General features: G+C 45.4%; 1 protein-coding gene across 2 annotated transcripts in view; it reads left to right on the top strand.

Annotated features, from left to right (window-relative positions):
- The first annotated feature begins 13,327 nt into the window (after positions 1-13,327).
- Positions 13,328-24,076, top strand: part of CSMD1 (CUB and Sushi multiple domains 1) — a 2,071,408-nt gene continuing 2,060,659 nt past the window's right edge. For both annotated transcript variants that reach the window (XM_055349528.2, XM_055349527.2), the window contains exon 1: positions 13,328-14,188. In XM_055349528.2, the coding sequence (XP_055205503.2) occupies positions 14,104-14,188 (85 nt within the window). In that variant the 5' untranslated portion in view covers positions 13,328-14,103. The remainder of the gene's footprint in view (positions 14,189-24,076) is intronic.

The following is a 24,076-nucleotide window of genomic DNA, read 5'->3' as shown; positions in this document are numbered from 1 at the left end:
TAACAGAACAAATGAGGAATGGATTGCAACCAGTGTGACAGAGCCAGTGAGCATGGGATGGACATCAAAGCCCATTATGGGCCGGGCTTGGTGGCTCACGCCTGTAATCCCAGCGCTTTGGGAGGCCGAGGCGGGCGGATCACCTGAGGTCATGAGTTCGAGACCAGCCTGGCCAACATGGGGAAAACCCGTCTCTACTAAAAATACAAAAATTAGCTGGATGTGGTGGTGCTTGCCTGTAATCCCAGTTACTCGGGAGGCTGAGGCACGATAATTGTTTGAACCCAAGAGGCGGAGGTTGCAGTGAGCTGAGATTGCACACATTGCACTCCAGCCTAGGTGACAAGAGTGAAACTCCATCTGAAAAAAAAAAAAAAAAAAGAAAGCCCATTATGCATTGTGAAGAGAAGGACATTTACATGAACACGCACCACTGATGGACGCTATCCTTTACGGCAGGGGCCTCCATCCTCAGGGCTATGGACCCGTTCCTGTTAGGAACATGGCTGCAGAGCAGGAGGTGGACAGCAGGCAAGCGAGAAAAGCTTCATCAATATTTATGGTCGCTCCTCATCACTTCCATTACTGCCTGAGCTCTGCCTCCTGTAAGATGGGGGCAGCATTAGATTCTCATAGTAGTATGAATCGTATTGTGAACTGTGCATGTGAGGGATCTAGGTTGTGTGCTCCGTATGAGAATCTAATGCCTGATGATCTGTTACTGTCTCCCATCGCCCTCAGATGGGACCATTTAATTGCAGGAAAACAAGCTCAGGGCTCCCACTGATTCCACATGATGGTGAGTTGTATAATTATTTCATTATATATTACAAGGTAATAATAACAGAAATAAAGTGCACAGTAAACGTAATGTGCTGGAATCATCCCCAAACCACCCTCTCTCAAATCTGTGGAAAAATTTTCTTCCATGAGACTGGTCCCTGGTGCCGAAAAGGCTGGGGACCACGGCCTTATGTGGCTTTCAGGGTAAATATGCCACTGCTCATTACGGTCTTTTCCAAAGTTGAGGCTCATGTTTTTCAATGGGCATTGTGCACTTGTGATGGGGCCCTTTCTTTGTGTCAGCCATGGGATAACATCCTCCTGCACCCATGCAAACACACATCTCCCCAGTGAGGCACGTGCACCCACTAGAAGGGCTGCCGGGGTCTAAATGGTGTGTGTCGGGATAACCCAGGCCCTCTCCATGCCCTTGGTCAAACTGAGGAAAACTTGTCTCAGATTCTCAGGACTATACTTTCAGAGCATGATATTCCAGGTGGAGAAATATTTCCTAATAAAAGTGATGGAAACTCAGTCACTATGACATTTAAAGTGAGACTGTACTAAGCTCTAGAATTGTGATGAAGGAAATTCTTGTCCTGGCAGGCAAGAGGGATTAAATCAACAAACTATAAAGGAATGAGAGAAAAGCAGTAATTCTCTTTGATGCTTTCTTAGGCCGTTCCCTTACTAACAGAGGCGTGCATTATTTGCAAAAGTCCTGGTTGTTTCATATTTTCCAACTTAAGTGAAGCATTTTATAAGAAAAAGAGACACACTTCATTACTAGCTTTATTTCTAAACTAAGCAACTCTTTATATAAGGATGGTTTAATATTTCAGGGGCTGTGGATTATCTCATCAGAAAAATGAACTCACATACCTGCAAAAACTTGCATGCAATTTACATAGTCATTCAATCATCTGGAAACTTGCACAGAACCAGGTTAAAAATCTCTCCTTCTATGATATTTAAAATTTTGACTTCATGGCTCATCTAGAAGGTTTTCTTACATGATTAGGATTCTTAATATTTTAGAGGAAGGTATTTTATTATGATTCTTCCCAGAGTTTTTCTTTCAGTTACTTAGGCGTTTTCTCAAGACCACTGTCACTGTTTGAAATCTGGCAGATTTCAAATCTGCCTTTGAGAAGCACTCTCGTTCAGTGGACAACAACACGGTGTTATGGCCTGTGGCTGTGGATGGGTCACCCAGTCATCAAGCCATATTTCTTTGGGTAGAAATGATCATTTCCACAACCAAGGTTATCAGGAGACCAGATGACGTCATGAGCGCAAATGGAAAATTTAGTTGTAGAGGGACATGTAAATGTTAATTGTTAGTATCCATGGTACTGGATAAAAAAGCTAGCCCACAATGAGAATTCAAAAAATGTTTCCTGAGTAAATGTGGGAAAGTAACTCTTCTCTTCGGGTGTCAGTTTCCTCACCTGTAAAGTGAAGGGATCCTACTGTTTGGTATCTTTGGACCTTTCTAAGTGGGTTTTCGTCTAATTAAAAAAATAACGATGTATATAGCATTTTGCTGTTAACAAACAGGCTTACATCCACTATCTTGTTGGCTGTCACAGTAATGGTTATATTGGCTACATTAGTTCACATCTCAATGTCTACAATGACAAAGGAATGAGAGCAACTTGGAAACCTCTTTGTTAATAAGATTGGTCCAAATAACTAACGCTTGTACAAACCTTCTTCATTTTAACAGTGTGTTCCCAGAGAGTACTCATTGTACTCTCAAAGTGACCTGGGTGGTGAATCGAACATGTATCATTGGCACAGTTATTCAAAAGCCAAAGGAATTAAGAAGTGAGACTAAACGGCTTTCCCAAACTCTCACAGCTTGTCAGTGGACACCAGTGCCTTGAATCCCGATCTACTTCCTCCTGGTTTATTTTCTTCTCCTCCACCTCTCCTTGACACCAGATCCACCCAACATCAGGCTGAAGCCAATGAGTCTCAGATTTAGCTTCTTTCTCCTTTCTCCAGAGTCTCCACTGCATGCTCAGACGAAATAGTGCACCCACTCTGCTGCTTTGTCCATGAAGCTGGGATATTTCATCAGGCTGATCCTTCTCTCTTTCCCTGACCTTAATTTCTGAAAAAACAAACAAACAAACAAAAACACCCTCAGAAGCGCATTCTCTGAAAGTCTGAGAAGCTCTCTAAAAGACCCTGTCCTACTAGTAAAGAAACAGTCAGGAATCTGTAACTCACAGTCTTGGGAACACATGGCACACCCGTGTGGCATGCACGGGTGTGTGAGTCCCTGTGTGTCCATGTGTATATGTGTGTACATGTATATTTTCCCCTTGAATCTACCCACAAGAATAAGGTCCTGCTATCTAGTTGTAGATACTTACACATTCACATTTGCCACACCTGAAAACTGATTCTTAAGTTTTGAAGCAAGTTAGTGGGGTTGGCTCTTACCAGAGCCCAGGGTTAAACTGGGGGAACTTTTCCAATAAAGGCAGGGGTTCATTTTCTTCTCCTCTAGCCCTCTAAGGTTTGATGGTCAGTGGTGTGATATTGGGTGCCTGAGTTCTGCTGGCATTTGTGGTTCCCACAAACAAACTTCGGGCTACACTTTTGGTTCCACAATTCAGTAAGCATCAAGCTCCTCTCTTTTATCTTCTGAATTAGCTTCACAAACACATAAAAAAATTAGGAGAGAAGGGAAATTAATCGGTCCAGTGGTAAAATCTGAGTTTCCCAGGTAAAGCTCCCTTAAAAATGACTTTCGTAGCAATTTGCTCTGATCAATTTTCCAAACTATAGTGTAGCTTGATACACAAGAAGTTTTGCTTCTTGCTGTTGGTGTGAGGACAGAACTACAAGACACCAATTCCAATTATTATTTCCATTTAAGACCTGCCAGATGAAGACCTTGCTGCACAGTTGTAAAAACACTTGCAGCTTTAGGATAACTTGGAATGGTTGAATTTGAGTGTGTGTGATGTTGGGTGTCTCATTATTCAGACTACCTTTAAAGCTTGCTTCCACAAGAGCAAGCTTAAGCACAACCAAATTTGTTCTTTCTGGTACATTTTTGTGTCTGGCACTGCATTTCCCACAAGCACTGGGGGCTTGGGAGGTTGACTGCATCCTTTCATTATGGTCCAAATGCTAACAATCCCCTAGAAAAGGCCAGGTTCCAAGGAATCCTGCCATACATCCCTGACCTGTCTGTCACAAAATCCCTCTCTGCTCCCTGGAAGCCTCCAGTTTCTTTAAGGGGATGTGTGTCATTGATGGTGGGTTAGGCCCTGTGTCCAGATTAGTGCTGACTTATTCTCAACCTTGATTGTCCTAGTAACCTCAGAAAATGCTGCAAATTCCTGGCACTGCCTGGGTTGTCCAGTTGCTGACCACAAATCCTCACGAAGTTTGATATACCACAACCTCAATGACATGGGGTGATTTTCAAGGACCTCTCCCCTAAGCAAATGTCTCTCTCTATTCCCTGATTACCATGTTTCTGCAATCACCAGAAGAACAGATCCTGATCCAGGACTGAGTGTGATGATATAGCTCATGGTGAGCCTGGGCACTGCATTCTTTCATACAAAGATCCCATTCAAATGTTCCACAGCCTTGGAGGCACTGCTCAGCCCTCTGCACTTCCATAGTACGAGGCAGTGTCCTTTAGTCCTCCTGGGCCTGCTCCCTGGGGAGGAGCAGGATAACTGCTCTATTTCCAGCACACAGCAACCGTGGTTAAGAGGATCTATGTCAGTATCGTTTTCCTGTCTCAGAAATTCAGCCACACTCAGCATTTCCTTTGGTCTGTTATCTGCACTGACAACCTTGCAGAGATGAGGAATGAGAGGTCCCAGCGTGTTCTGCTCCATCTCCCACTGCCTGGTGGTCCCAGTTCCGCAGCCCAACCTGCTCCTGTGCCCTCTGAAAGCTCAGATTCACACAGGCTGCTCTCTCCAGAATGAGCAAACCCTCAGGACATTCTTCCACTTTAGCAGTTCCTGAGGCTTCTGAATAAAATCCTTTCCATACCATCATGACATAAGAATCCTCTATTTAAAGGAAAGTCGAGCTTACATCACAGAGCACAGATTCATAGGTGGAAAGTGCCTGCATCCAGCACACAGGGTCCCTACCTGCCTATAAATGATGGGGTGCAGTTAATCCCATTTGACACATGAGGCAGGATGCAACAAAAGTAATTTTAATTAATTAAGGGATTCAGAGAGTTGAAAGAGTGGTCCTTCGTTGTCATCTTTTCCCATATAGTTTATAAGAGCATGACAACATCTTACCAACAAAGATTTTGCTGTGAGGCTAGGAAAAACACCCAGTGTATCATGGTTAAGAGTAGGAGCTGCTAAGATGGGTTGCCATAGCCTACGCTGCAGGGTGGCTGGGATCTTATCACCGACAGGCCACTGCTACTCCCACATCCCTTACCGTGTCCCATTTTACATTTCACCCTCTCCCCTCTGATGCATCCAATTTGGGTAACCCTTCCTACAATCAATTGGTACATGTTCAGTAAATACAAACTTAAATATATGAAACCTGGGTCCACACTTGGAAAAGCTTTCTTAAGCAACCTTCTTACCAAATGCAGATTTGTCTGAGCATTCTTTTGGTAGACATCCCTCCAAATGTGTGCACATGTTTCCCCCCTGCACCTAGAATGCTCTTTCTCCTTGAAGTTCATGCTGAACTCTCATCTTTCCTTCAGGCTCACCCTAGGTCTTGGCATATCAGAAAGTCTTCAGTGGCATCCCCGGAGGCAGCAGGATGAAATGTACAAAGCCTGGACCTCAGACTTTGGTGTTCATCCTGTTTCTGATAATTACTTATGACAGCCAGGACACAGCAATTCATATTTCCTAGCCTAAGTTTCTGCATAAGCACATACCTGCCGTAAGTTTGTTGTTAGTGCCTGTTCTCTTTTCTTCAATCATGCAAGAACCTGGCCTGCTACTTCTGTATCGTGGCAATAATTGCAGAACTTTACACTTTTCAGATGTTTGGTGTGAGCTCTGAAGCTGCTGCTACTGTTGATCACACAGTGGCAGTCACCTACTCCTTCAGCTCCCACTGCAGCATTGCTCCATATTTAAAAGGGATAACCCAAGAATTGACGACGTTGCAGTAACTCAAAGGATGATAACTTGCTTTTTAAAGAAGCTTTTCCAACAGGAGAGATTTTGCATATACTATTTCAGGAAATATTTGAAAGGATCTTATTTCAATCAGTAAGAAAGAAAGGACAATCCTTCAGGGGCAAAAAAAAAAAAAAAAAAAAAAAGAAATACCTTTAAGCTCAGAGGCAAAGCTAAAAAGAATGGAGAGGAAGGGTCCTAAAACCTCTCGTGTCTTTTCAAGTTCAAATTCAGTATTTTCCATATATTGCTTCAATTGATTCTCACAGCAATCCTGTGAGTTAGAAAATAGATTCCTTTTTAGGGACGAGGCCAGGAATCATTGCACTTCGGTAAATGCACAAAGCCACCCAGCTAGGACATGCAGGAACTGAGACACAGACTCAGATTAGCGAGAATCTGCATTTTGTCTACATGAAGAATTTCTCCATATACTGGATGTTGACTAGAGAAAGCAGGCATCATCAGAAGAAACAGGCCCTGCGAGGTGAATCTAATCCTCAACTTCAGACACTCTCTCGGGCACATCTCTTTGTCTCTCGCTACCATTTTGCCCAGTGTACTGTCCCTGAGAGCCCTTGTTTTCTCAATGAAAGGTCAAATTAGATTACAGGAATTGAATATCACAAGCCAAACCCATACAAGCATCTTCAATGAGTAAGGTGCTCTTACTCTGCAAAGCCTCCAAGACTCAGAAGGCAAGGCTTGACTAGTCAAATTTCACACATACTGATATTTAAAGAGTATTTGGAAACTTGAAACCTACACCATATCAGCAATCACATGATTTGCCTAATTTTAAGGTCAGTTAGGAAAGAAGCGATCAAGGAATGTGGAAAATAACTCATAAGTGGAGGAAAAAATGGTGGAAAGAATCCCAAGAAGTCTTGTACTCCTGAGAAGGCCTCCGTCTCTTTTGTTTCTCCCAGGCTCAGGCCCTTCATTCATACTGTCCGGAGAATTCCTCCACTGAGTTACAGTTCACAAAATCTTTGAAAAGGAGAAGGCAAGGAAGAAGAGTCAGTACATCCCACTTCTATTCACCTTCTCCACCTGCCATACAACCCTCTTTCGAGTGCATGAAGCCTGCAGAAGCAAGAGTCAATGTGTTCAGATGCAATGTCTGTGGCACCCACAATGTCCGGGACTGCATGAAAAGCCATCGGTAACAACATGCCAGTTTTCAAGTTTGAAGTATGGCTGTGCTTTATGTGTTTTAAAACTCAGAGAAGGAAAACACTTTAGCTCTACATTTTCTCAATACAAGGGAATTATCAAGTGAGAACACGACATCACTGGCAAGATGAAACTGATGTAGCACAATGGATGATATTACCATCTCCTCCTCACACCTGAATTTAAGACATTTGTAGGTAGAATGAGTAGTTTTAGTTTTGTGATCACTGAACACTTCACTGTTTTTTTATAAGGAAAATATAAAAAATTGGAATTGTTCACGTTTACAGATAAAGACAAATGCAGTGATTTGTATTCCAAAGTTGCTGCCGAGATGGTGTGTGCACGTGTGTTTGTGTGTGTGTGTGTGTGTGATTGTGATTCTTTCATTGCTATTCTGGCAAGCTAAATGTTTTTATTTTAATTTTGCAATGTCTTTCCTGTGTAGAGCTCACCAAATTTATACAGAGCATGACAATATATGGTATTTTGTAATAAGAAGAGGAAAATGGTAAAGCAGAGGAAAATAAGGAAGGTGAGAATCATAGAATTTTAGATGTGGGATAAGCATTAGCCCAAACCCTTGTTTTACAGGTAAGAAAACTAAGTCACAGAAGTGACGTGGTTTTTCTGAAAGTGAGAGAATAGTATGGAGTCTAGCCCTTCTGAAATCCAGTCCCACTGGATAATGGTTACCAGTGCAAGTCCCCAGAAAAAGCCCCTTATCACCAGTATTCCTGCCTCAGTATTCCTGCAGCTACTAGAGCCAGATAAACCCTTATTTATGTTTTTGTTTTGTTTGTTTGTTTGTTTGAGGCGGAGTCTCGCTCTGTCGCCCAGGCTGGAGGGCAATGGCGCAATCTTGGCTCACCACAACCTCCGCCTTCTGGGTTCAAGCGATTCTCCTGCCTCAGCCTCCTGAGTAGCTGGGATTACAGGTGCGTGCCACCATGCTCAGCTAATTTTCTTTTCTTTTCTTTCTTTCTTTCTTTCTTTTTTTTTTTTTTTTTTGATCTTTAGTAGAAATGGGGTTTCACCATGTAGGCCAGGCTGGTCTCGAACTCCTGACCTCGTGATCTGCCCGCCTCAGCCTCCCAAAGTGCTGGCATTACAGGCATGAGCCACCGCACCCGGCCTTATTTGTGTTTTTATGACAATATTTAGCACTGGAGGAGCAATGGGGAGTCTCTTGTTCCTTTACGGATCTACTGATGGGCAGTATCAGACCACGCTGATAGCTATTCAAAGCATCTCTGCCCTATGTGTTCTTTCCTGCAAGAGGAGAGTGTCATTAATGAACATTCAGAATGTCACCTCACCTAGTTCCGGACGAGCTTTTCCAGCTTGCTCGTGTTCCACAGGACTTGGGAAACAGCCAGGTGTGAGGCAGCCTTTCAAGCTGATCTTAAAAGTCATAGTCAGTAAAACCCACGGCTTCCCCACATGGAATCCTGCTGGATTCACCTTGAGACAATCTGGGAGATGTTGACGGAATGTGTTTCTTTTCCTTACCAACATCCAGTTTGCAACCCCTAAAATATGGATCAGAACAGATGGAAATGCCATTCTCCATCTGGGTTTCTTCTCTTATTCTCTCCCTTTCAGAGACTGAGTGAATAAAAAAGGAAAATCATATTTTTGCGGGTTTACTATATATCAGGCATTATGTCTATATTGTTTGGTTTTTCCAACAAGTCTATGAGATAGATCTCATTATCTACATTTCAGACCAGAAACTTACACCTAGATTAAGTTTCTTCTTCTTTTCTTTTTTAGGTCTCTAGTCTAGGAAATGGCAGATATGGGATTCAAATCAGGTCCTATGGGTTCCACGTCATCCTTCATACCAGTGGTTCTCACAGTGGAATCCTGGATGCATCAGGGTCAATTTGAAACTTGTTAGATATGTATATTCTTAGCTAGGCGTGGTTGCTTATGCCTGTAATCCCAGAACTTTCTGAGGCTGACGCCAGAGGATCAACTTGAGCCCAGGAGTTCTAAACCAGCCTGGGCAACACAGTGAGATCTTATCTCTACAAGAAAGACAAATTAAAAATTAAAAAAGAAATGTACATTATTAAGTTGCATCCCAAAGCTTATGCTGTATCAGATCCTCTGGGGTGGTGGTCAGGAATCTGTATTTTCTTTTTTGTTTTTTTTTTGTTTGTGAGACAGAGTCTCGCTCTGTTGCCTAGGCTGGAGTGCAGTGGCGCGATCTCAGCTCACTGCAAGCTCTGCCTCCGGGGGTTCATGCCATTCTCCTGCCTCAGCCTCCCGAGTAGCTGGGACTACTACAGGTGCCCGCCACCACGCTCGGCTAATTTTTTGTATTTTTAGTAAAGACGGGGTTTCACCATGTTAACCAGGATGGTCTTGATCTCCTGATCTCGTGATCAGCCAATCTCAGCCTCCCAAAGTTCTGGGACTACAGGCATGAGCCACCGCCTGTACTTCCAGAAGCCTGTATTTTCACAAGCCTTCCAGGTCATCGTGATATACGCTGACGCCTGCAGTGACCCTTCATTCGGCTACCTAATTGTGCAAGGAGAGAATTTGCAGTGTTGTCATTCCTCCCAGTGGATCATTCATAGTGTGGGTTGTCCCTTGACAGCTCAATTTGTCATCTTTGCAACATTTTAATGTCATTGATATATCCACGTGTATGTGTATGGTATACATGTGAAAGGTGTTAATTTATCTTATAAAAATGGGAAGATGATTAACATTTACTTATAAATCCAGTCAATGAAGATAGTTAAGTAAATCTAAATTTGCCTAAATAAATAGCTGCAAACATTCATAGTTTTTGTTTGTTTTTTTAAAGGCTTAGGAAATGGTCTGTCCTGGAGAATGCTCCATGTGTACGTGAAAGGGGTGTGCATTCTGCTGCTATTGAGTGGCGTCCTCTATAGATGTGTCTCTCTGTTCTTTCAACACACCACCCTGAGGGCATAGCCCCATGTGTGTCAGAACCTTGGAGTCCGGGTGTGCTTTTCAGTCAGCAAGGGATAGGAGGGGTTGGTTTTTAAATACTGATATGGCCAAAGGTTTGAGTATCGCGCGCATTGTGGCCCTCAGTAAGACGTGACCCCTTTACGAGCCCCCTGGTTTCTCAAAGCCACCGTGTCCTTATCACTGGAAGTGGGACGGATAAAGACAAGTATGGTGTCAATGAAGTTATGCATAAAGTGCCTTTGTAAACAAAATGTGATTGTTTTGACTTCTACTTTTATTCCTTAAGCTCTCTTACACTTTTGCTCACCCAAGGCAGACACTGCGCTGCTGGAAACATGGATTGTGTGGCTCGAATACTGACCCCTCTGTCAAGGAAATAATTTTCCCCAATTCTTTAGTTGCCATCAGTTGTTTTTTTTCATATGTGACATTAAACAAACCAAATAATGTCGCATTTAGCCATCATGACAACACACCAAATTTTCTAAGATTTTTGCACATGTACTGCTTTTCTAGCTAATTAGCATTCTCATTTGTGCATGTTTTAAAATTTTCTAATTTTATCTCAACTATCATGTTCATATTTTCTGCCACCTCCTCAGATAATTCCATTTAAAATACACTCTCGCTCTTCAGTGGCTGCACTTTTCAGATGTTTATGTTGTCATCTCTCCAACCTTGTCTTAAATTAGTTGCTACCTGAATTTAGGTATGTCATTGTCCATTCCAGAACGTCAGCACCTCTTTGCCTTTAATCATAGCACTGCTCAACTCTCTGGTCGGTCCCGAGTGCCAAGGGTATTTCTAGTGTTGCTTAGCCAGGTCCTGAGGCTGTGGAGAGTGTGATGCCCAGGATGGAGAATGGAGTCAGTATACAAGTAGAGAAGTATGATGTTCCAGGCAGCACAGGCCCTGGCAGAGAAGTGGCCACAGAGCTTCCTGGTGTGACGTCCCTGGGCCCCACACTCACTCTAACCCCCTGTGGTTAGTACTGCCCTAAGTAACATGTACTGGACTTCTGATATAGATTAAGGCTTTCACAATCATTTACACATCAAAGTGTGTATGTATGTGTCGGGGGAGCTTGCAGTATCCTAATAGGCTCAAGCTGCAGCCTGACCGCAAGGAGGGCACAAGAGTGTTCTGGAGGAGATTCAAAACGCAGGCAGGGAATCACAGAGGAGGTCAGAGAAGTAAAACAGAGGGACCACTGATCTCTCTGCAAACGCCAAACAAGAAATGTTGGACGCTAGATGGCAGCAGAGCCCCATGTTTTCCTTCCAAATTAAACCAGCCTTCAGATCTTGGGGGAAAAATTCACTGTATTAATACACAAATACAACCATATCACAAAACCAGCTTATTTTATTTGACAGCCGTTTCATACCCTTCTCATAATTATGATCAAGAAACAATTTGGTACGAATCATTGTAACTCTCTAATATACGATGGGGCCAAAGAAAATACCCCATATAAATAACAGCAAAAAAATGAGTGTTTATTGGTTATCTGGACCATTATTTCTCAAGGCTTTGTATCAAATAGATTCTTTGCTCTCTGAGGAAAGGAGGTGGCATGGGACGTTTTTCAACAGAACACAGGAAAAGGGAAGTTCAGCCTGGAGCCTGTCACAATTATGTGGAAAGGTGTTCCATCTCTCAGGTGACACTCACCGTCGTTCCTGATTGGGATCCTAATCAAGTGAAAATCATCTATGAGTCCTAGCCTAGGATGGTTAGATGTTGGAAACGTTTTTTAATGGCAGAAATCCTTCTTGGTGACACGAGCCATTAGGAATGGCAGTGTAGAGACAGGGCACCGTTTCTCAAGAAGAAGTCAGCTCTTCAGCTCCTGAAAAGAGACCCGTTTTTCCTGATGAGGCGCTTGAAATGAACTATTGGAGCACTTAATGGGTCTTGGAAAGCATTTTTGTTCACTCGCTGACTCACAGTTACTATCTGGGGTCTGATTTAAAATCCCAGAGGGGGCGACCCTCTGCTCCACAGGCCCAGTTCAGCCTGAAGAATAGAACTCAGGGGTTCTATGGGAATTCCCCTGTGACTGAGTCATTCTGTCTTCTGAGTGTCCCTCCAGGGATACACGAGGCAAGACGGGACTCTGCGCTGAGGAAAATCCAAGTCATGTTCAGGACTGCAACTCCAAGAGCATGCATTCTCTCCCTCCCCACCCACCCCATACTTAAATCTCATATATGTGCGAGGAGAAAAGGGTTGTGGAGGTGGCCCCAATTGTGGCCACCTGCACCTTAGGCTGCAGGGAGACTAAGAAAGTCAGCCTTCGGTGTTTCCACACCAAGGTTGCAGTCCTTCCTGGATCCATTATGCCTTTCTAGGGTAGCCTAGATCACAGAGGCAGGAGCAATCGAAGAAAATTGAAGGAGGGATATAAAACTTTATCAAACTGTCAACCCATTTAATCTCAAAGACTGACAGAGGAAGTGCAGGTGGGATGAAGCGGTGGGCTCTCCCTCCCACCACAGGCATTCGGTGCTGTGGGGATACCGCAGGTAGATGGTTGTATACTCTAATGGTTCCAGGCCTGGAGGCTAATTCTCTCTTACTGGGGTATGGGATTTCCATGTTCTGTCCTCTGAAAGGGCTAAACCTTTTTGGTCAAGGATGTCGAATCCTTTAAATGTCCTTCTGTGGAAACCAGCACTCACTCGTGGTGTTTCTATTAACTGACCACCTTCTCCTAAAATGTCTCTCCTTACACGTTCCCCAGGAACTGCAGGAATGCCTCCTCTATTTGGGGAGCTGGGTGAAATCCAGTTTACTGTATCAAGTACTGCTATTCTAAAGCACTGTTCTCTCTCTGCGGGCTTCATCCTTTTGCAGAATCAGGGAGAACCTGTCTCTTCTCTTTTAAGGTCCCTTCCCAACCCACAGAATTTTATATATAGTTTCATCAGAAGCTGTGCCAACGTGCCGGCTCTCATAACCAGACCATAATATTAATTCTAGAGACTTCCTCATGTCACGTTTTATCTGAAGCTGAAGTTTGGGCATGGCTAAGTCTAACACAATCCAAAGTCAGGAAATTTGTAAATTTGTGTAACTCCTTGCAAATAGTCCATCTTGCAAAACATTATACATATCATCATATATATATATATATATATATATATGTATATATGTATAAATACATTCCTCCCTTGGAGTTGAAGCTTGTGCCCTTTCCACCTGCATTTCTGATCTAAGTTAGGTAGGGGGCTGCTCTCTAGTCAGCAAGGAAGGGAGATCAAAGGATGGAGGCCGGACTCTGCCCCTGCAGAAACCCTCCAGTTTGCTGGAGTTGTCGGATTGCATTGTTCCTCCCCGGTGTGCGGCGTGGGCTTCCCCCACCCGAGCGCCCAACAAGTCTCCTTTCTCCAGCCTGCGCGCTGCTGCGCTGAGGCCGAATGAAGCGCAGCACGGTGCGGGCAGCCCGAGGCCACGAGGCTGGGCTCTGTCTGTCTGGGACTGCGCCGTGCCCAGCTTCGGTCCCCTCTCTGTGGGTAAGGATGGTTGAGTCCAGCCTCCACGGCAGCGGCTCCTTGTGCCACTAGCAGCCCGTCTTCTGCGCTCTCCGCCTTTTCTCTCTAGACTGGATCTCTCCTCCCCCCGCGCCCCCCTCCCCGCATCTCCCACTCGCTGGCTCTCTCTCCAGCTGCCTCCTCTCCAGGTTTCTCCTGGCTGCGCGCGCTCCTCTCCCCGCCTCGCCCCCTCCCGCAGCCTCGCCGCCTTGGTGCCTTCCTGCCCGGCTCGGCCGGCGCTCGTCCCCGGCCCCGGCCACGCTAGCCCGGGTCTCCGCGCTCGGAGCAGCTCAGCCCTGCAGTGGCTCGGGACCCGATGCTATGAGAGGGAAGCGAGCCGGGCGCCCAGACCTTCAGGAGGCGTCGGATGCGCGGCGGGTCTTAGGACCGGGCTCTCTCTCCGGCTCGCCTTGCCCTCGGGTGATTATTTGGCTCCGCTCATAGCCCTGCCTTCCTCGGAGGAGCCATCGGTGTCGCGTGCGTGTGGAGTATCTGCAGACATGACTGCGTGGAGGAGATTCCAGTCGCTGCTCCTGCTTCTCGGGCTGCTGGTGCTGTGCGCGAGGATCCTCACTGCAGCGAAGGGTAAGACGGGCTTGCTCCTGGCCGGGGAGGCGGTCGAGCCCTCGGAGGCCCCGTGTGCGGACGCGAGTGTGCGTTTCGGGGACCGCAGGGTACGGAGTGGCCGCCTCTGCCCGGCGCTGCTCCATCGCCGAAGCTCGGGGAACGCGATGCACGGGAGGGAGCTTCCATCGTGCTCTCCCCAGCCCTCCTGGGCCCCCGCCCCACCCCGCCATTCCTTCCCCCTCTCTTGGGCTCAAAGGAGAGATCCCTTTTTCTGGGCAGTACAGGGTGTCAAGGAGAAAGGAACCCAATACGAGTTGGGCTGGAACTGTGCTCCCCTGGGGCGGTGTTGCCTCCTCCGAGACGTGGACTCCACGGGTCGGGGTGGCTGAGGGGCAGTTCCCAGGACTTTCTCCCCGGACCCGACGCGCCTGGGAAAGCGGCCCGGGTGAAGCCGGCCTGGAAAGTTCGGGCTCTCTACGGGGGTTTTGGTACCAACAGGCAAAGCTCTCCGCCGGCCCGGCATCCTTGCACCCATACACCCCATTCCTCCTCTCCTCCTTCCCTCTCCAACGTCCTCAGCCAGCGAGGAGTAGCTGCCTCTGGAAGGTCGCCCCCGCTTTCCTCTCCCCCGGACTTCGCTCCTTGCAAGTTGTAAGGTGTTGGCAAGGTGCGTGAAACAGGCTAGGAGTTCTGGACCGGCTTCCAAGTCAGATACATTCACTGTGGGCGCACGGGTAGCCTCCTTCTACGCTGGTCAGGGGAAGGAGTTTCTCTGGGTGGCTCCTGGGCTTGGGGCTCTGTGAGCTTGGTTTTCTCCCTGAATGAGTTGGGGAATGTTTTCTCCTAAGTAGCCTACAGGCTGCGACCTCAAGGCTGGCAATAGCTTGTGCACTTGTTTATTCTCCGGGAAAGAACATAAGCTCCCTTTTGAGACAGGGCGAGAAAGAGGGAGAGAGACAGAAAGAGAGAGAGAGAATATTGATTGATTTTCACATTGGAAATACCTGCCCCGTCCTCATTTTTAGCCTCCTTAGATGCTTTCTTTATCAGTCAGCACTTCCATAGATGTTCCCGGGAGTATCTGTATCTACAAAGGGTTTTTCTTTCGTTTCATTTTTAAAGCTTGGAGTCCAATCTTACGATTTTTTTTCAATGGTCACTTGCTTTTTTCCCTACATAATATTTCCCCGTCGTCTCTAGATTCTTCCATCTTCTTTTCCACCCATTTCCTTTTCCTCCAGTGGTCCAGATGGAAGAGTGATTGGCAGGGCGAAGGAGGACTGTATCTGGTTCATTAGGAAACTCCAGATCTGCCTGGAGAGCGGGGGAGAGACGTGCCGGCTGGGCTTCCCCTCCCTGCACTTGCCTCCACGGGGCGTCCAGGGCTCCGTGAGAGCTGACCGCTCAGCACCAGCTCCTCCTCACCGGCATCCACCCCCACAAGGGGGTGTCTGCGGGAATGCGCCCCGAGATCTCGGGGAGCGCAAACAGTGGGTCTTAGTCACCCAAGCTCGTGGTCGCTCGGGATTGGGGAGCTTCTTGCAGACGCCGACCCTCTGCCCAGCCGCCCGGCTCAGTCCGGATGCCTTGGCCGCTGCCGCTGACATTGCCGGCTGCGGAGGCACCGCCTGCTGAGTAGGGCCCGACTGGCAGCGGCCTCTGGTCAGCACTGGACTGGCTAGGAATTGGAAGGCGAGGCAGCTAAAGTCTAGGGAAAAGAGGGTTGTGCCCTGTGAGGTGTGCTGGGGCGTGTGTGTCGCAGCGGGGAGAGGGCAGGAGCCCAATGGACAGGACCTGGCTTTTTCCAGCCGAGCCCCTGCGTGGAGAGGAAACACCTGCCACGCAACTCCGCAAAACTTCCCGCCCTTTCCCCTGCACTCCAAGCCTAACTGGGCCCGGGGCTTCCTCCTTTCCAGGCAGGCAACTCAGCCTCTGAGCTCACTGTCGGTTCCCTCGAGTTGGGCACGCTCCGGCTGCCTTCCCCGACAATTAACAGAGGTTGCTGCGTGGAGACGGCGGCGGCCCTAGCTCGGCTGCTTAATAATCCGCACACGTGTGTGCCGGGCGGATTCCGCCCCCACGCGGGTGGGCTGCAGCGCTAGGACGAGGCTGAGGCGGAGGCGGAGGCGGAGGCGGGAGGGGCAGGTAGTGGGCGGGGGCTGCTCTGGATGATTCTGGGGCGAACAGGGCAGGGGTTGCAAAGTCCTGGGCGCCTCGGGCCCTGCGGGGCAGCCCCGTGGAAGAGAGCTCCTCTTGCGCGCTGCAGGCCCCAGAACCTGGCTGTAGAAGCCGAGAAGTGGAGCCCAGGGTCCCAGGCCCCTGGCGTGCATGGAGCTGGAGCGGTGCTGTGCGCAAGTGTGTGCGCGCGGAGGGGGTCCAGGACGCTCGGACGTAGCTCTCACTGCGCTATTGTCTGGCCCACGAGGCAGTGGGTCCGTGGAGCTCCTTCATTAACCCCACAGGGACCAGGGACCGTGTCTCCTCCACGCCTGCGGGGTCAAGTGCGAGCTCCTGTACCGGCCTGGGAAGGGGCTGCAGGCAGGAAGGGGGCTGGTGACGCCAGCGCCAGAGTCGCCGTTTGTGCGCTCTGGCCATTGGGGCGGCGTCGCGTTCCCCTTGCCTAGCAAAGCCCGGGTGACCAAGGTCGGGCCTCCCCCCGGGGGCGTCGGCGCTGGGCCCCGGGGCTCGGCAGCGCGCTCCAGGGCCGACCGGAGGCGCTTGCGCGCAGCAGGGCTTTCCCGAGGAGGAGCGCTCCGGCAGGAGGGCGCCCGGCCACTGCCGTGGGCAGCTGCGCCGCGCGCGCCCGGGTGGCGGCTCCCGCTGTGGCGAAGGCAGGCGCAGAGTTTTTGATGCGTGGGGCATAATTCGTGACCTGTTTGCGGAGTCGTGAGGCTGGAGGCGGTCGCAGTTGAGGTCACTGGAACCCGTTACTGTGGGTACCTGAGTATCAGCTTCAGCTGATGGTGCTGTACTCTTCAATAAAGCGTTGGGGATTTCGAAAATCCACTGGTGATTTCCTTTTTCTTCTGGATTATTAATGGCATTGTAAAGGTTGAATCCCAAGTGTGCGTTTCTCTTTAAATGCCTATTTTCAGGGACCAGGGGAAAAGGAGTAAGGCTGTAAGCATTTTCATCTAGTAAACAGGAATATTATTTCTGTGTACGCTGGCTCGTATCTGCCCCTTTACCTGGGGCTGATCTATTGGCTGTTGGGACAAAGTTTCCTTCTCAGTTGTTTCTTGCGTATGTGCAGCCACGAGAATGCAGGTATTTGCAGACAATTACTTACCCAGAAAGCGTCCTAAAGGAGAGCACACACAACACTACTAGCCCAGAGCAGCCTCATTTTGAGAAGCCCGAAGGAGAAAGGTGGAACATTCGTGAAAGTAAGTAATTCAAACATTTCCTGACCCACCCAGCAGAGATGTGAGCACGCACTGCTGAGTTTCCAGAGAAACCCTGTAACTCCACCGCGAGAGAGGTGCGCCCTCCCATACCTGCATGGTTTTAGATGAGTTACGTTATTAAAGACTCATCCCACCAAGAAGTATGCTAAGACCTTTAATCTGCAGGTCAGACTCCTTTATGGCAGAGCCGCACCCCATACACTTCCTCCTGATGAAGCCAGGACACTCCTGTGAAGAAGATACTTTCGCAGGAAACCCCTAATCCCCATCCAGCAATAAAAAAGTGGGCCGGATGCTGTGGCTCATGCCTGTAATCTCAGCACTTTGGGAGGCTGAGGTGGGTGGATCATCAGAGGTCAGGAGACCAGCTTGACCAACATAGTGAAACCCCATCTCTACAAAAAAATACGAAATTAGCTGGGCGTGGTGGCGCATGCCTGTAATCCCAGCTCTTCAGGAGGCTGAGGCGGGAGAATCTCTTGAACCCGGGAGGTGGAGGTTGCAGTGGGCTGAGATCGTGCCATTGCACTCCAGCCTGGGCAACAAAAGCTAAGCTCCGTCTCAAAAAAAAAAAAAAAGTGGACCACTTAAAATGAAGTTAATAAGTCTGTATTGCTGAGCAGATCATGTCTTTTTCCTGTTGCATTATCAGGATATTATTATTAATTACTATGACTTCAAATCAGAACTGTTCAGCACAAAGCTTTTCAGTGCTTCTGGAGCACTCATGTAGTTAGTCGCAAAAGGGAGTCTTTCTTCGGAAGTGACAGGTTTTGTAAACTTGAATGGTAGGGCAATGAGGTCTCATCAAACAAGTCCAGAGAAGCAAATGGCAAGTAGTGCAGGGTGGTAGAATTCCCCCATGTCTCAAGCATCTCACTGGCAGAGGCCTCGGGAGGAGAGAGAATGGCTATTTTTATACTGGCTTTCAGCTGGCCAATCATGCTTGATAAGACGACTGCCACAACCACAGTGCTGAAGCTTCTACAGGCGAAAGCAGCTCCTCCTGGGGGCAATGCTTCCTTACTCTCCAGTTTATTATGTCAAGCAAACACCAACCCAGCTTTGAAAATGTCAAGAAAATGGTTCTGCTTCCTTTAAGAAACAGATAAACAAAGCTCGGTGGCTGGTTCGTGCTTATAAGCAGACGATACAGCAAACCCAGTGTAGACGTTTCTAAGCTGTCAAAATGCAAATGGCATATTAAATACTCTCTATTCCGCTGAATTTTAAATGTGCCTCTGGTAATTTTTCTGCTGAGCTCATAGTGAAAATAAGCCATTACAACTTGCATACATGCAATTTAAGTTACCTTTTCCCTTTGGCCTTTTGTATGTCTTCTGGTTGAGCTCACTTCCCTCTGTAAGATAACTAAGAAGTTGCATGCGTAGTTGCACACAGTAAAGGTCAAGTATGTCTTTTTTTTTTTTTAATTTAAGTTTTATTTGATCAACTAACAAATCAGAGGAAGATACTTGTGTAAAGGCGGAGATCTTCCACAGTCTACAGTATTTGTGTCTTTGGGTTGTATGGAAATATTACCGGCCTGTTGTCTCCTAGGATAGGAAAGTAGGAACTTGGACTGAGAGACCAGCAGTGGTAAACAAGTCCAACCAATCTGACACTGTGGCACAGCCACCATAGCAACCAGAGGCAGATTTTTTTTTTTTTTTTTTTTTTTTTTACTGTAGGCCTGGCATGGGTATGCAACCTGAGCCAAAGAAATAGAAATAGATGTTTCAGCTCTACTGAAATGAATTAATCCTCAAGGAACTCAACCTTTTTACATTGCCTTCAATTACATGATCATTGTGCTTAGCACACTGGTTGTCCATTCCAGAACAACTCATTGGTATAAAAATCAAATAATTGCGCTTAGGCATTCATGCCTAAATGCGAGGAAGTAAGTCAGTCTTTTCCATAAGGACTTTAAAATGACCTTAAGTGACCTTTGATTAACCAGTATGTCTATTTTGGATGGACTTTAGTCCTTGATACTGAGGTTGATAAGTAACAGAATTAAAATTCCCTTTACAGGAAAAAGAATAGAAGGACGTTGTATAATTGAGCCAGTTGAAATTGACTGATTATAGGGAGCTTTATGGAAATAATGCACACCTTGTTTTTTCCCTCCAGCAGATCAACCTCTTTGGATGCAGAGTGTGAAACAGTTCTCTTTTCTGAGCTCAGTTGCAATTTTCTTTAAACCATTTGGATCAACCAGTACTTTCTGGGAGAGGAAAATGCCATCGGTGCTTTAGGGAAGTTGCAGAATGTTTATTTATCTTCAAATATCTTTGTTCTATGAAGATGAGAGATTTCGTCATCCATTAGGCACCCTGTCTCATCCACCAACTCTAAATGTGTTGTAAACATTCCACCAAGGAATAACATTTCAACAAATTAATTTCAGTTAGAGTCAGTGTCACTTTGACCTACGGTGGCAACATTTATCCCCATCTAAAATTTCTTTGGAGAATGGAAAGAAAAAAGATCATGCAGGCATATTTTTTTGTTAAAAATAACTTATATATTTTATTTTACTGATACATTTTGTAATTTATTGTTTGAAATCCTGAACTAGTTTTAGCTTGGTAAAAGTTACAAAAGGGAAAGGAATATTTCAGTGTTGTCATTCCACCCAAATATACTTGGATACTTTGATACTTCCATCTTAATTCTCATAATTTGATACTTGATGCTCATAATTTTATTGTAAGTTTGCCTCATCATTTGTAAAGCGGAGAGTAGTGCATATAATGCTATGTTTTAAAAGCTATCATTATAATATACATGAGATCAAGCACATAAACATGAAGGAGTCAAATTGTTGGTGTCACTTCCCAGTTTTTTTCACTGTATTAGTCAGGATTCTCTAGAGGAACAGAATAAACAGGATAAACGTATATATAAAGGGGAGTTTATTAAGTAGTACTGACTCACAGGATCACAAGGTGAAGTCCCACAATAGGCTGTCAGCAAGCTGTGGAGCAAGGAAGTCAACAGTGCAGCCTTCAGCCTGTAGCCTAAAGTCCAAGACCCCCCGGAAAACCACTGGTGTAAGTCTAAGAGTCCAATAGATGAACACCTTGGAGTCTGATTTTCGAGGGCAAGAAGCATCCAGCACAGGAGAAAGATGAAGACCGGAAGACTCAGCATGTGGGCTTTCTTTTAGCCAAGCTGACAGTTGATGAGCTGGTGCCCACCCACATTGAGGGAGGGTCTGCCCCTCCCAGTCCGTTGACTCAAATGTTCATCTTTTTTGGTAACATCCTCATAGACACACCCAGGAACCATACTTTTCATCCTTCAATCCAATCATGTTGACACTCAATATTTTAAATTATATAAAATATCGGTCAGATTCCAGTGCTTTTTATTTTTTACTTTTTGGCGTGATATATTTTGGGGAGCTTCAACCTCAATGAAATTCAAGAAAAACTAATATGATGCAGATATGATAGAGATAACTACAACTTTTTGTCTGAATTATTCAGATAATTATAAACCATGAACCCCGATGGAATTAAAGCAACTTTGCAAGTCACTGAGCGTTTTCCTAAAGTGTTGCAGCAACCCTCTGCTTTCTGTACTGAACATGCCTGTCACCGTTATCATTATAGCTGTCAAAGTCAGGGTGGGCATGACACACAGTTTTTGAATACTCTGTGTAAACTTTGTGTGCATAAGAATTACTTGTTTCAATCTTGATTCAATGCAAATTCCATGGCTTCTTTTCCAAATGATTCTGAATAAGTGGATTTTGGGTGGAGGTAGAAATCTGTTTATTTACTACCCATGCCCATCCCAGGTAATTCTGATACAGAGAATACACGTAATCTTACTTAGGGAATGCCACATTGGGTGCTAGGTAGTAAAATATGGCTTCTAACTTTGACATAGTAAAAATGCAATGGATATATCTGTATATGTGTAATACATGATGTATACTATATGCATTTATCTGTATATAAACATTATCTATGTATTATATATTTTAAATATAGATAGGTAGAGTCTATCAATCTGTCATCTCTCTACCTTCCTTTCAATAAAAGTGATCAAAATCTAATAATGTTTTCACTAATCTTTCACAGACGATTTAGCTCACACTGATTTCATGAAGAATATACTATACTATGAAATTGTGCAATTAATTCAGAAGATTTCTTCTTTCTCATCAGTGCCTCTATTATCTATATCCATCATTCAATGCTGTCTAATCTTCTTTTTTTTAATAGTTTTACAACAAAACAGAGATTCAAGCTCCTTGTCCATAATGTTTATATTATGGGGAGACTTCAGGGGATAATTATGCTCTTTTATATAAAAATACTGTTCGAGTGAATTATTTTTTTCTTTTACTGTTTAGTATACTCTGATATCATTAGTGTTATATAAGAAAGGGCTAAACGTTAGATTAAAATTTGAATTATTTGGAGAGAGATCTCTGATGAATGAAAAACCTTTGAAATTAATTGTAAATTGCAGGCAGTCATTTTCAAGATGCCTGAAGACTGTCTATGCCTCTATTTAGAGAAACTTTTTCCTCCTCTTCTTTTTTAACAGAAAGTGTCTTCATTGATCTCTAACAAATGAGTAATTTTCTTCTACCTGAAGTTGATACTCCTGTAAAGGATGTGGGGGACTCTCATCATTCCCCTTTCTATAAAATTACACCTCCTTGATAGTGACATAACTGTGGTTCCTAAAATCTTGCCTGGCGGCGCTCTGAGTAAATTTTCACTTCCTGTGAAAATGGTGGATTCCACTGAAGTTAGAGTCTATCTTCACTTTTATCTCAAAGGATGGGCCTTATGAATGTTCAAAGTCCATCAACAATTTTAGTAACCACATTTCAAACTATCCCTTTTATTTGGTAGGAAAGTAGTGTACTTTGATGTATAATACGGCTGGGATAGTCGAGCATTGCAGAGTGCGATCGGCACTTCACAAAAAGAAGAGAGAACTTGGCAAACTAAGAAGGGTCACATTTTTACAAGAAACTAACTGAATTCATCAGACAATTTCTGCGCACTCCAAATGTCTTGCATTTCTTGTTGTGTCTCTTTTCCCCTTTCTTTATAAAATAGAATTGCTGTGGACAACATAAGACCAATCCATCTGTGAGGGTATTTTGTTTTTGTCTTATGGTTTCAGGTATATTCATGAGATTGCAGTTCACTTGTTCAACATCCATGCTCCATTTTACATGGAAACAATACAGATTTTAAATATAATGCCCCATACTTAAAAATTATAAATAATATCAAGGGAAATTCAGGTGAGAACAGTCATCTTGTTACTGTTCGGTGGAATCAGTTTTATTGATTAATGTGATCTGGGTAGAACTACTGTCATTTAGGGAAGTTATACACAATTTTAGTCTGATATGATCCTTAACAATGATGACTGGGGATAGGAAGAGAATTGGGAAGACTTGACTCTTGAAAAGGATTGCACTCATAATTTTGCTCGCCTAAAGAATTATGGCATGTGCCAAACAGAATCACTCAGTTCAGTATAACTGTAATGCATGGGCCCTTCCTATTCACCTACACCACATTTTTTTAAAAAAAAAACTTTTAAGTTCCAGGGTAGATGTGCAGGATATGAAGTTTTGTTACACAGGTAAATGTGTGTCATGGGGGGTTGTTGTACCGATTATATCATTACCAAGGTAGTAAGCCTGGTATCCATTAGTTACTTTTCCTAATCCTCTCCCTCCTCCCACCCACCACCCTCTGACAGGCTCCGGTGTGTGTTGTTCCCTTCTATGTGTCCATGTGTTCTCATCATTTAGCTCCCACTTATAAGTGAGAACCCGTGGCATTTGATTTTCTGTTCCTAGATTAGTTTGATAAGGATAATGGCCTCCAGCTCCATCCACGTCCCTGCAAAGGACATGATCTTGTTCTTTTTTATGGCTGCATAGTATTCCATGGCTACATCACATTTTTAACAAAGAGGTTGAATCTCTGAGTGCTTTCTACGAGTTTCCATTTTGACTTTGCCAGTGGTCTTCCCGGTGCATAAGTGCCACTGCTCTGCATGCTAGCACATATATCACATGGCTCACTAGCATCTTAGATCTCCACCCAGGGGTGTGTTTTTTACTATTCCAGTTAGAACAGGTCTGCCCAAGGACACTAAGTATGGGTTTCTGTTCTGGCAAGAATCTGGGAGTTTTTCCTCCTGCTGTTCATCCTCCTTGCTGCAGGATCTTCTACCGACATAGAAGTGGATGTGGTTTGTGCCCAGTCAAGTGGTTTGTTCTCTCCAACTATCTGGCAAGTTCGTTCCCCTTTACAAAAGGCTATGACTACCCTAGTCTATCTCAAAAGAATGGAGGAGGAGGGGAACAGGAACAACATCATGAACTGAAGATGAGGATGTTGAGGAGAAGCAGCCGGAGAACAGACAAGAAAACTTTGTGTTTTTCATTAGCTCAGTGAAGGCCAGTTGAAATGTCAAGCAGGTAAATGGTCCTATAAGCACT

This window comes from Gorilla gorilla, chromosome 7, assembly GCF_029281585.2.
Source record: "Gorilla gorilla gorilla isolate KB3781 chromosome 7, NHGRI_mGorGor1-v2.1_pri, whole genome shotgun sequence".
In the NCBI taxonomy this organism is placed as follows: Eukaryota; Metazoa; Chordata; class Mammalia; order Primates; family Hominidae; genus Gorilla; species Gorilla gorilla.
The sequence above is the reverse complement of the archived record's forward strand: the minus strand, read 5'-3'. Positions and strand labels throughout refer to the sequence as shown.